At 39.7% G+C, this 13,571-nt stretch overlaps 1 protein-coding gene across 1 annotated transcript; it reads left to right on the forward strand.

The window, feature by feature from the left end:
- The first annotated feature begins 12,247 nt into the window (after positions 1–12,247).
- LOC147603389 (uncharacterized) lies at positions 12,248–13,103 on the forward strand. The gene is made up of 2 exons (XM_086796879.1): positions 12,248–12,434; positions 12,547–13,103. The coding sequence occupies exons 1-2, from the start codon at positions 12,344–12,346 to the stop codon at positions 13,005–13,007; spliced, it is 552 nt and encodes a 183-aa protein (XP_086653005.1). The 5' UTR covers positions 12,248–12,343; the 3' UTR covers positions 13,008–13,103.
- The last annotated feature ends 468 nt before the right edge of the window (positions 13,104–13,571 follow it).

The following is a 13,571-nucleotide window of genomic DNA, read 5'->3' on the forward strand; positions in this document are numbered from 1 at the left end:
TCAAGATTAGAAATTTTCCCCATCAAAAGCCAGGCTCTGATACCAATGAAAGAAAGTAACAGGGGTGGGTTAGTCCCTCACCAAGGGAGTGGCTCATGAAGGAGTCACCACTTAGCATCTCACAGGAGAAGCTCACCATTGATTCTTGGAACAGATAACATTATCATGAATGAGCCATAATCCCATTTACATTGGTATTTATACTCCACCCAAGAGTTCACACCTACTTACTAGTTGTCCATGGCCTTGGGCCCATAATGCTTTCTTACATACACATCCACATCCCTTATTTCACATACACATCCACATCCATTCTTTCACATACACATCCACATCCCTTTACATTACATCACATTCTTTCACATACACATGCACATCCCTTTACGTCACATCACATTCTTTCACATACACATGCACATCCATTCTTTCACATACACATCCACATCCACATCCATTGTTTTACATACACATCCACATCCCTTTACATCATATCACATTCTTTCACATACACATCACATCACATTCTTTCACATACACATGCACATCCATTCTTTCACATACACATCCACATCCATATACTTCCCATCTCACCCTTTCACATATCCTCTCATCTCATTCTTATCTCATCATTGTCATCCACATCCATTTACTTCACATCTCATCCCCATTCATTTTCATCACACCACAACCTATCACATTCCATTCACATCTTATCGCATCTTATTTTCATCTTATCACATCCATTCACATCTTATCATATCCATTCACATCTTATCACATCTTATTTTCATCTTATCACATCCATTCACATCCTATCACATCCCATTTACATCTTATCACATCCATTCACATCCTATCGTATCCCATTTACATCTTATCACATTCCCATTCACATCCAATCGCGCCTCATTTACATCTTATCACATCCATTCACATCATATCGCACCCCATTTACATCTTACCACATCCATTCACATCTTATCGCATCCCATTTACATCTTATCACATCCTATTCCAAATTGAATTTAAATAAAATATCTAATAATTCCAATATGCTAGGAATTTCTCTTTTCCCATCTAATTGATTGAATTCCAAATGTCATAGGGATTTTTCTTTTATCATTAAATATAATTATCATAATTTTCTCATTTCTTAATTATTTAAATAACATAAACTTAAAAATTAGTTTTCCATGGAATGTGACAAAAACCAATCTTTTAACCTAGGATATTCAATCCTAGAATATGATAGGAAGTCCTCTTTTCATGTTATGCATAAGAATGATTTATGCATCAATTTCTTAAAATTTTTTGCCATAGCTCCGCTGCTATTATTGGCAATTTTTAATTTTTATGAAAAGAATAAGACATAATAAAATAATTAAGATAGTATAACTATCTTTTAGCATTAAATCCAATTTATGGATTTATCCCATAATATTACCATATTTTTCAAGCATATTACCATTTTCTTAAACCTCTAGCTTCACAAGCCTAGAGTTTGATTTGTGAATAGAGAATTTCTCCATGAGAAGCATTAATTGAATAGAGAATTGGTCATAGGAATGACCATTCTTTGGGGGAGAGAGAGATATGCTTTAAAAGAAACATTCTAACTTAAGCATAAATGAAAACTTTATGTGTTTAATCACTAAAATCCATTAGAGAGCTTCAATTGCATTAAAGAGCCATTCAATTGAATACTTCTCAAGCTTGAGAGGGGTTGAGAAGTGAGACAGAAGGGGAGATTCTTACTCCTTTATACCTCAAAATCTAGAGGGAGGAATCTTATATCCTACCCCACTTAAAAAATGCGAGATGTCCTCATCTCGCAAACTAGAGGACAACTCTTTCCCTTAAGATCCAACTGGTTCTGGGGTTCCTTATAGTCTTGTCAACCCAACAGAATCCTGGGATAAAGATCCCTTATATAGAACTCATCATCAGATAACAATTCACTCAGATCATATCATTCATATTCTTAACACAATAATGGTTCATTAGACCGAGATTTTCATCTGAACATTCCTCCATGGGAATTTCAATTTTACAGGTTTTTAATTTGTCATCCCTTAACTTGATCCACTGGGTCAAGTGGTGTTAACAATAGCAATTTGTCAGCACAATCCACTAATCTTATAGTGATTTTCTGAAGTCATTATCGCCATTCCAGTTACGAACATCATCACAAGGACTCGTCCCATTCATCCTCATTGTGGTTTTGCTTAGCTTATCGCTTTTCAACCAAAATTCAGGAATCATCATTTTTCAATCAGAATCCAAATCAAGTCATCAATTCTCAACCAAAATTTTAAAATCATATCAACCACATTTGAATTCATCATCTGGATAGCATTTCGGTATATACGGGTAGTCACGGTCCTTGGAATTATAAGATAAATACCATCAAGTCTAGGCCTCAAGCAAGTCAGGGATTCCATACAATTGCGGTACTTCCATCTGAAGAGTTACAACAATGAAGATAGACAATGGTGTCAATGCAATGCAATGCAGCTATATTAAATGGATGAGTTACAATGAAGATCTGTAAATAGATCTGTGCTATCCCTAGATGAGTATCTATCTCGGGAAGAGAGAGATAAGCTGAATGCTGATGATGAATGACTCTTTCCGTGTCTCCAATGCTGAGGTCCACCCTTGGAAAGCTGGCTTTCCTCTATGTAGGAGGTAGGAGACGATGACTGAATGCTGAACATACCGAACTGCTGATGATGATGCTGAATTGTAGATCTGTTGACTCCCTTTGCTCCCTAGGAGGGAAAACGATGAGAAGAATTCAAGACGCTCAGATGCTCCATGACTGAAATGATGTGCTTCTATATATATTGGAATCTGGATGCTCGTCGAGTACTGTACAGCAGTCAGCTAGATGTCAGGGACTCAACGACTACATTAAATGCCTAAAATACTGCTGTCGATTTGCCATAAATGCTCATGACTTCATAAATGCTCTGCTACTGCAAATCGGTTGTTGACCATGTCCTATCGGCTGGCTCCACAATCCACAAACTGATGTGATAAATGCTCTGAATGCAATGTACCTACTGTTAGGCTGCAAAAGCCCCAAACACATGCTCATGCTATGTTATATGCTCTAAATGCGTGGATAAATGGATTAATTCTTATGGATGCCATGTCACTTGTACAACCCATAGGGTGTGCACGTGACATTCCTTTACAGGTTTTTTATAGGTACCTTGCTCTGGATCTTGTATTTATTGGCGGTCTCCGGTTTCATGCCAGGGGATTTACTGGCAACCTAGCTCCTTGCAACTTCTGTTCTTGAAGGCGTTCATTTGTTTATTATCTCCTAGTGGGATATATGGTCTTCCTCCCGAGTTTTCTGACCTTGTTGCTGCTGCTTTCTCCTACCTCATGCTAATTTGGGTGAATTACGTCTTCATCCTTGGGTTTGTCTTCTTCTCGTAGAGGTCCCCTTGCTCTCATTTTTCTGTTGCCAATACGTCCATGTTCCCCTATTTCTTTAAGCACCCACAAGACATGCAATCTTGGGTTTTTAACATCTTCTCTTCTCTGGATCCTTTAGACATTCCTTGGTTAGGAGGGAAAAGAGCCTCCCCCATTAGCCTTGCTCGTTCCATTCTCCTTGGACACAGTTCTTGTGAGTTCTGCCTATGCTACCAAAAGCACCTCACATAAGGTAGCCATGAAACCTATATTTTAAATTTGAGAAAGGCGGTTGAGCTTTTATGTGTATATTTTTGGGAGTCCATTCATGAGGCCTATTTTTACCCTACTCATAAATAGAGGATATGCTGCCCTAACCTAGCTAGAGAGACAATGTTCCTAACCTAGCTAGAGAGACAATGTTCCTAGGCCCATTGCTAAGAACTAAGAACAAAGAGTTATCTTTTGGCACATTTATCATACCATCCATGATGCATGGAGTGCCCCTTTATCTACAATACTGCTTAATAATGATGGTCCACTTTAACTATGGGCTTCTCTCATCATCCTTGAAGTGATATTGAGGAACTTTGGTAATCAAATATCCTCATTGCATGTGTTTTAAATAGAGAAATTGCACAATCTCCACACACACTTTATAATATAAATTGACTATTTATAATATTAAATGATGGTGTATCGAAATTCCACAATTCATAATACAAATTAACAATGCTAAAAATATAAATACCACAAGCACTAGGGCCCTCTTGAAAATATATGTATTGAGTTAAAATTTTCATGAGCAATGAATGCCAAATTTTTAATTATAATTTACACAATGCAAATAGATACTTAACATGTCTATAACGATGTTGTTCAAGGCACGTTCTTACCTTAGCCTTGTCAAATCATGTGTCATTGGGTCTTCCGTTTGAGTCATAATGCAACTCCCCAATGTGGGTGTGCTAGCTAACTTCTTAGCTACAATCCTTAGAAAAGAAAAAATAACAATAAGGTATTCTTCACAATTTTGCTTACTAGCCTTACTTCAGGATACTTAAGGCATATAGGAGGATGAGAGTGACGATTCTCCATAGTATTGGAGGTTTAATCTTTTAGGCCACTTAACTTGAAAGAGAGGTGTGATGCTTCTACAATGCTATTTGTAATCATTATAGGAATGCAATCTAGATAAGCCTAGGAACCTTAACTTTATGAGCCAAAGAAAGAAGTTGCTTTAAACGAATTAAAAATATGGCCAACTTGGTTATCGTTTACATGATGATTCGTCTCACAAGGAGTAAAGTCATTTGCAAGGATGCGTGCTTTCTCATTTTCGCCTTGAATGCCCTGTGGTTTCTCAATTTGACAGCGTTTTGGTGCCATAGTAACTCCTTTATTTGCAGAGAATAGAAAGAGAGTAGGGTGTTCATGAAATGCTAAGGATCAATAGGAGAGAGGAAGGATTCGAGTGGATTAGACGGATTTGGAAACGAGCATCATTTGGGCTTCCAAAAGCTTGCATGAAATCCTGATGTGAACAAAGTCTAAGCTCACCTTATAGTCTCTTCACATGGGAGGGGATTTTGGAGAGGGTGTCCTTAGCTAGAGAGCTCTCAGGGGAAGTGAGTGTGAGGCGTTAGCCTTGGCTAGGAGAGGCGGAGAGGGTGACTAAGTCTATTCACATGGGGGGAGAAGAGTTGTAGGACATGTCCTAGAGCTAGAGTCTAGCCTCTATGTGAGTTATACCTCCCAGAGGGGGAGGGGAGGGGGGGTTTATATAGGTTCTGGGGAGGGGGGTGCCTGCCCACAGAGGGAGTGCTAGTAGGGGGGCAAGTGTGTCTAGGTGGGGGCACCATTTGGGCTAGCTGCATGGGCGATAGGTGTGTCGGGGAGAGAGTGGGGGTAGAGGTGGCAGGGGTAGGGCATATGTGCAACACCTTGTTTTTTAGAAAACTTGGTCAATACTTTTTTATTGACTTAAACATATATTTTTTCTTAAATGCTTGCTCAATACTTTTTTAAGGTAATACTTTTTTACTGACTTAAACGTATATTGTTTTTTAAGTCAATAATTTTTATTGACTCAATCGTACATATTGTTTTTTTTAAGTCAATACTTTTTTATTGACTTGAATGCATATTGTTTCTTAAAGGCTTTTTAATTTCAGCTTTAGTTTTTGTTCCCATGCCTCTCTCTCTCTCTCTCTCTCTCTCTCTCTCTCTCTCTCTCTCTCTCTCTCTCTCTCTCTCTCTCTCTCTCTCTCTCTATATATATATATATATATATATATATATAATCCACTCGTGTGGTTGCATGCCCGTTGTACATCGACGGCTCGGGTGGTCGACGTCTTGGGCCTTGCATGGCAGTGGTCTCTAGAGCTGATGGCTTCTACGTGAGGATGAGGGGGCGAGTGGATGGGGGGACTGGGACCCAGAGGCAGAGGAGGAGATGAAGCGCAGAGGTGAGGATGTCGAGGCGGAGTGCGTCAAGAAAAAATGTGTTCCGGACTAGCTAAATGAAAGACTCTGTAATCAGGTGAAGAGCAAGGTATGTTTGAAACTTAGCCAAGATTTCATTAGAAGCCAAGTAGGGTTGTTTTCGATGTGTAGCGTGTTCCTTTTCTGCCCGAGCAAGCCTTCGTTGAAGGGCGAATTAGGTAAGTGGCTCCAAGAAAGCATTCGGCATGACTGCGTTGTTTCTAAGGTTTTCTACTTAGGGAAGGGTTTTTTCAATGTGCTGTTTATCAAAGGTCAGTCTGTTTCTAAGTTGTTTAAGGGACCCTTGTTTTTTGGGCAAAGGTTGGTGCAAGTCTTTCCTTTTGATCCTTTGTTTGATGTCGATAAATGTTTACAGAATGCATGCCCTGTTTGAGTAGAAGTGATAGGGCTTCCTCCCTGGCTTAGACCTACGTTGCCTGATATAGCCGAGTCCCATGGTTCTGTGTTATATGTTCCCGGTGATGAGGTAGGAGGAAGGAAGGGTAATAGCGTGTGCATCACTTGAAATCCGGCTAATGAAACTCCAAAATCTATGGAGGTAGCTTTAGGTCAATTGGGTAAGCTTGAGTTAGGTCTCAAGTTTGGAGCTTTCCCTAGTGCTTGCTTTAGATGTGGGGCCTTTGGGCATATTGCCAAAGACTGCCCTGACTTAGAATCTATGAGGGGTGACGTTAAAGAGATTAATCGAGGGGGAAGTGACAAAGAGAGAGTACCTCTAGAAACTTAGAAGAAAGAGTCTAAAGGGAAAGAATTAATGTTGGAATCTGGGGAGAACATTATGGAAGGGGGTTGGGCTAAAGCAAAAAAAAAATCCAGTGTCAGACAGACTAAGGCAGAGGCTAGGAAGGCCCAACTTAGTCGGGGTCCCGAGAGTAGAAAGAATGGGAATGGTGACGATCTGAACTCTATCATTTTTTCTAACGCTTTCAGCCCACTGTTGGAAAGAGATAACCCTAGGATTGTAGAATAGAATTCAGGGCGGTTATTACTGAATGAAACAAGAAAGGATTTTGGTGCTGTTCAGAGTAGTCAGAGGGATGGTGAGGAAGTGGAGATGGTCTAGGAAACTGCATTAACAAGAAGAACACTACAAAGTTTAAGGGGTGAACGTGGAATGTGAAAAGGATTAAAGAGAAGAAGAAAAGTGCTATATTTTGGGAATTAGTGAAGTCGTGTGGAAACTGTTTGTTTTGACTATACAGGAGCATAACCTTTTTGGGAAAACCTCTAGAGTAAATAGTTTTAGGGATTGGTGTTAGTTGATATAGTGGGGTCATGACTTCAGGGGGTGCACTACTAGAAAACCCTAGGTATCACTTGTGTTCAAGAGGTATTTAAAAAACCCCTTAACTAAAAAAATTTCCCCAAGAAAACAACCGCTCTTTACTTATGAACTAATGGATTTTTTCTAAAGTTGAATTGTAAAACCCCTCCTGTTAATGTAATCCTGTTATTTTTTCTCAATGTATCTAATTTAAAAACCACTCCTATTAAACTCACGTGGTACACTAACATTTTTGAGGTGAACCCACCGAGGTCATGACTCTAGTTTAGGAGAGATCTTAATCCTAATGTTATAGCTTATCATCCTGAGGGGAGAATTTTGGTTGTTCAGATTGTAGTAGATGGTGAAAGAATATGGGTTATTAATGCTTATAGGGCTCATAATCATAAGGTTAGGAGCAATATGTGGAATTGGATTGTCGGTCTAAATGCTCAAGTTCCTTGTATTATGTTAAGGGGATTTTAATATGGTGGAAAAAGTAGTTGATATATTTGGTGGATGTGCTGTTCTTATAGGGAAATAAAAAGGGAAATGGGAAGAGCTTAGAAGGGGACTGGGGCTTAAGGATAGCTGGTATATTTGGTGGATGTGCTGTTCTTATAGGGAAATAAAAAGGGAAATGGGAAGAGCTTAGAAGGGGACTGGGGCTTACGGATAGCTGGTATCTGGGTGATTGGAGAGATAAACCGGGGCACACTTATTTTAGCCTTCAATATTTATCTTCCTCCTCAAGAATTGATAGAGTTTTCTTTAGTCAGCAGGCTTCATGGGTGCCCCATACATTGAGTGTGCTAGTGGATTATAGTTCTACACTATCTGATCATCTTCCTTTGAAGTGGAGCTGGTCCTATTCTAATGGGGGACTGACATGGATTTATCTCATTTTACAACAAGGAAATTGAGAGTGAATAATCTACTCTTGAAGAACCCCCACTTTGTGGAGTATAGTGAAGAAGCTATTAATAAACTAAAAAGGAGAAAGGGGGTTGAGGGCTCCTGGAAGCTATTTTCTAATGAGATGCAAGGGATCATTAGAGCTGTGGGTAAATTGAGGGCCAAGGAAAGGAGCAGTGAGAGAAGAAAGTGGTCTGCTTTGTTCGAAGATTTGTTGTTGAGAAGAGGCAAACTATAGGACTGGATGCTATTGACACTGAGTTGTATTTTAAGTGTCAAGCCAATATTAAAGCTGAGGAGGATAGATGCTATAGAGAACATGACTACTAGGCTAGAAGGAATCTATTCAGTAACAACAAAAAACCTGACAATAGGCCTTTTAAACTCTCAAAGAATAAGTGTGATAATGAGATTGTGGGTAATATTCTAGATGAGGATGGTAATCCCATGAATGATACTAAGTCATTGTCTTTGAAATGGGTAAAATTTCTAGGTTCAACCCTAAGTTTAAAAGAGGACTACTCCTTGAGGAGATTTCAAGTTGAAGATGATTGCTAGGTCTTCTAAGTTATATGGTGGACCCTGATAAAGCTAAGTGGCTAGAAAGAGATATTGAGGTTGATGAGTGTTGACCACTGTGCCTTGCTAAATCTGGGAAGGGAGAAAGCTCTAGATTGGGATGGTCTTTCAACTAAGTTCTTTATAGCCTTCTGGCCTTCATTGAAAGAGGTGGTGGGTGACATATGCACAAGAAAGCCTTTAACTCGGGGCTATGGGACAAGGTCTTTAAAGAAGGGCTTGTAAAGCTCATCCCTAAACAAACTTCTTGTAAGCAGGTTTGGGCATTTGAGGCCTATTACTTTATTAACACGGATGTACAAAATTCTAGCTAAGGTGATTGCCCTTAGAATTACTCCTATGTTGCAAGAGGTTATTTCAAAAAAACAGCATGGCTTTATCAAAGGTAGGTCCATCTATGATAATATTTTTGCTGCATTACTGGGTAGAGATGTGGCCATTAAAACCCAGCAGAAATGCATTATGATGCAATTGGACTTAGAGAAAGCTTATAATAGGATACAGTGGTCATTCATGTTGCTAGGGTGATGGAAAAATTGGGATTTGGAATTAAAATGACTACATGCATTTATACTCTCTCCTTGGGTGGATATTCTAAAGTGCTTCTTAATGGAAGAGTTGTAGGGGGATTTGACATCAACAGATCAGTTAAACAAGGTTGCCCATTAGTCACCCTGCTTTTTGCTATTGCCTCTCACCCTTTAATTTTGTTATTAGAACTAGCATGCAGTGAAAGGAAGATTACAAGCTTAAAACTCAAGCATGGTGAAAAGCTTGTAATTCAATGTTTTTCTGATGACTCTCTATTATTCCTAAGGGTTGAGAACAACAATGTGAGATGGGCCCTAGAGCTAGTACATGAGTATGCCAATGCCTCAGGCTCTAAATGTAACATTCTCAAATCTAGAATCATAAGCCTGACTGAAGACAATGACTTTGATCTTCAAAGGTGGGGTTGTGAGGTGGTGCAAAAGGGCCATATTGTCAGACTGCTTGGTGTTCCTTTTGGGGTTGGACTTACTAATAAATAGCTAGTAATGTGGGCCATTAAAATATTTTTGGATAAATTAAAAAAGTGCGAAGGTTTGAAAGTTCCATTCCATAAGAGGATTGACATCTGTAAATCAGTTTTGAATGATTATATCATGTTTCTAAGTCCTGTGTTAAATTTTGGGAAGTGTCATTGGAAGAAAATAATTGGCCCTATTAGAGACTTTCTGTGGAGAAATGGCAATGGTAAGAAAAGAATCCCTGCTTGGGCTGGCTTGCCCAGGATAAAGTGTCAGTACCTAAAAAGGAAGGGGGCAGTGGTGTTATTCATTTGCCCACTCATTGTGTTGCCAGAAGGACTCTGACACTCCCTAGGGTTTTATCTCAAAATGCTACTTGGATTTAATCATGAGGGAATTGGTGGAAATGGCTCATGTTTTGGCTAAGGGCAGATGGGGGAACCTAAACTAGAAAGATAAATTGTTTTCAGGTTCCCCTCTCAAAATCACATGCTCAGATTTTTGCAAAGCTGCTATGCAATTTCTGGAAAGATAATTTGGGCTTCATGGCTTAACAAGTAATTCCATGCTATCCTTGGGTCTATGGTGGACGCATAAGTTTAATCCCCCTCTAGCTTTACTAGATACAACTATGGCAAAGGTTCTTAACAACAAAGGCATTAGATATCTGGCTGACTGCTAGGACAGGGATCTGGTTGCGTGGAAAGAGATGAACCTCTTATCTTTGGAATTTCAGTTAACCAAGAGAGAGAGACTTAATGACTCAGGTGTTGGAGGTATTGCATAGTGAATTATGTTCCACAACAACTGATACTTCAGTCTGGATCAAGGATTGGACTTGGATCAATGGTGTCAAACTAAAGGAGGGAAAAACTAGGGACATTTATGCATTAATGAGAAAGGAGGTGTTGTATTGTAATAAAATATGGAATGCATGTGTTGTATTGTAATAAAATATGGAATGCAAAATGGAGCTCCTCTAGTTGGAAAAAGAGATGGTACCTGATCTGGAATTGTCAGGTCCCTAGGAAATTTCAAGTTTTTTTGTGAAAGGTTTGCATGTGGGAATTACCTATTGGCTATAAACTACAAAAAAGAAACATAGCTAGTGGCATTTGCCCTAGGTGCAGGTCTTTAATAGAAAATGGCAAACATGTGTTTTGGGAATGTCTAACTCTAAGGAGCACCTGGTGCAAAATGACAGAGAAGGGTTTGAACATGCAAACCTTTTGGGAGGACTGGTTACTTGGAAAGTGGGTAGTCATTGATGAACTTAGTGGGCTGGTATTTAACATTATTAGAACTTGCATCTTATGGGAAATCTGGACTAGCAGGAATGAAATTGTATTCTTGAGGGCTACATGTATAGGGTTCCAAGATTCAGGCTAATGTATAGATGTGTGTGCATGTGTTGGTTTGTATGTAATGTAAATAAAATTAGATCTCTGGAATTGGATTTGTTGATTCAGAGCCTGCAGAGGAATATGCCTTGAATGTTTCCTTGATTCAGGATAAGCTTCAAACATACTAGGGTTCTTCCCCTAATGATGGGTTGTTGGCTGCAAGTGAGATGTTGGGTTGAGAAGAAAAGGCCTCCTAAATTTGGACCTAAAACTCAAAGATGGTACCACAAGGAAAAACAAACTGATCACAGATTTGTTGCCTTTATTGAGAACCCAGTTGGCACTAGACCCACAATCAAGGTTTGGTCAAAGCATGGGGGAATGCTAGAAAAATAGTCCCCCTGTGGTTGCACTACAGATGCCATGATGGAGGCTTACTTACTGTTGGGGTATCAGATCTCTTGGGAACAATCTTGTTTCTTGTGTGATGATGAAAGATGGGAGTTTTTATGTAAAATCTTGAATGAGGTGAAAAAAGAGTAGATATAGTAGGTTTTCTGGAGTTGATGTATGTCAGATTTGGAACACTTAATATAAATAAATATTATTGGTCTTAAAAAAATTGTAGAGTTTTAAAAATTTATCCATTTCTAATAAACTATCCTCAACCTTTCCCAAATTTATGAGAAACCAAAAAATTAATTATCTATCTCCCAAAATGAGCTCTTAATAACTGTAGCATGAATTTTACTATTTGCATATATATATATATATATACACATCTAACCCACTAGCCTTTAACGTGCGTGACACGTAACAGATAGAATCCGATCGCGATCTCTCTCTCCTCAAACTTGTAATCCAAAACTCTACCATTTCTATGCAAACCCCCCAGACAAGCATATTACCAAATAAATTTTCAACATCGAGCAGGCATATCATGAGTTATTGTCAAATTCAATAATAATTCTTAGTGCACACATCTCGAAAAGGACAAGGACGGTATTTTTTTTCTAGCATGAGTCTTCCTTGACTTAACTTCTTCTCGAGCCCGACTGAATCTTTCATGAGTCGTGTCTTCCTTGACTTAACTTCTTCTCTAGCCCGACTGAATCTTTCATGAGTCGTGTCTTCCTTGACTTGACTTCTTCACTATAGCCCGCCGACTGAATCTGTACAAGTCTATCATATATAGCTCTATAAAAGGGTATTGCCCATCTGCGTTGCAAGCATTGGTGGAGTCCGTTCTACATAGCCTTCTCAACGATACTACCGTTTGATTAGCTTGAAGCGCCATGGCGAGAGCTTCATCGATGCCGCACGGCGTAACCGTAGGTGTTGTGCAGCTTGCAGCGCTGGCCATGGCCCTCTTTCTTGGCTGCAGTTGTAAGCACCTGACATCAAATAGATCATATTAGTCTATGTACTGTGCTCTGATTCTTTGCTGTTTTTCATCTGATTCTCGTGCGTGCGTGCGTGCGCGCTCATGCTGCTGCAGGCTGCTCCGCCTACACTCCGCTGGTGGAGACGTGCCAGTGCGGGGCAGGTCCCGTGCTTTGCGACATCAACGACATCGTCTCCACCACGCGGCCGGCGGATCCGGCCAATCCCACAGACAGCTACTTCGTGAGCGTGCGGAACAACTGCACGGCGTGCTCGGCCGGCTGGGTGGCCGTCCAGGCTGAAATCCCCGGCTACCCCACCCTCCTCAAGAACGGCGCAGCCCTCAAACCCATGGAGGTGGTGAATGTGGGCCCCATCCCCGGACCCCCTGTCGAGCACGCACCCACGCAGGTTAACTTCACCTGCATCATCCCTAGTAACGCTTCTAATCTGTACATCCCTAGTAAAGCTAATCTAACTTCACCTGCATCCCTAGTAACGCTTATAATCTGTACGTCCCTAGTAAAGCTAATCTGTAAAGGGCTGCATTTTTGGTTTTGCAACAATAGAGCGTGATGTTTTCTGGACGTTTCTTAAACTATAGTCAATGGAGATAACCCTGTTATATTGCTTTCAATAGAGTGTGATAATTTTTTGGACATTTCTTTACTAGTCAATGGAGATGATATTGCTTTCAATAGCTATCAAGTTTTTTTTTAAAATTCTCTCTCTCTCTCTCTCTCCAAGGAAAGAATTATGCTTTGATAAGGGTTTTGCATATGCTCCCAGAAATTAAAGTTCCATTCGACTACTAGCACAATTCACACTCTCAGCATCATTTTGCATTAGCACGCCTGAATTGTATAGCTAAACTAGGGTTTCCCCTACGAGCATTAGGGGATTTTTGAACTTAAATAGGGGTCTCCTAAGGGCCTTCTCTCTCTTTCTTACATAAAGGAAAAGAAAGCATAAAAATGGGCATTTTGGAATCATTGCAATAATTTCACCTCCATCCGCCAATAGCCCCTAGTAGGCTACTATGTAGCTAATCTGTAAAGGGTTGCATTTTGGTTTTGCAATACAATGTTATATTTTTTGAACATTTCTCTACTAGTCGATGGAGATAACCTTGTTGATATT

Source organism: Cibotium barometz, chromosome 64 (genome assembly GCF_041138505.1).
Source record: "Cibotium barometz isolate CiBa-2024 chromosome 64, ASM4113850v1, whole genome shotgun sequence".
NCBI classification, from domain to species: Eukaryota; Viridiplantae; Streptophyta; class Polypodiopsida; order Cyatheales; family Cibotiaceae; genus Cibotium; species Cibotium barometz.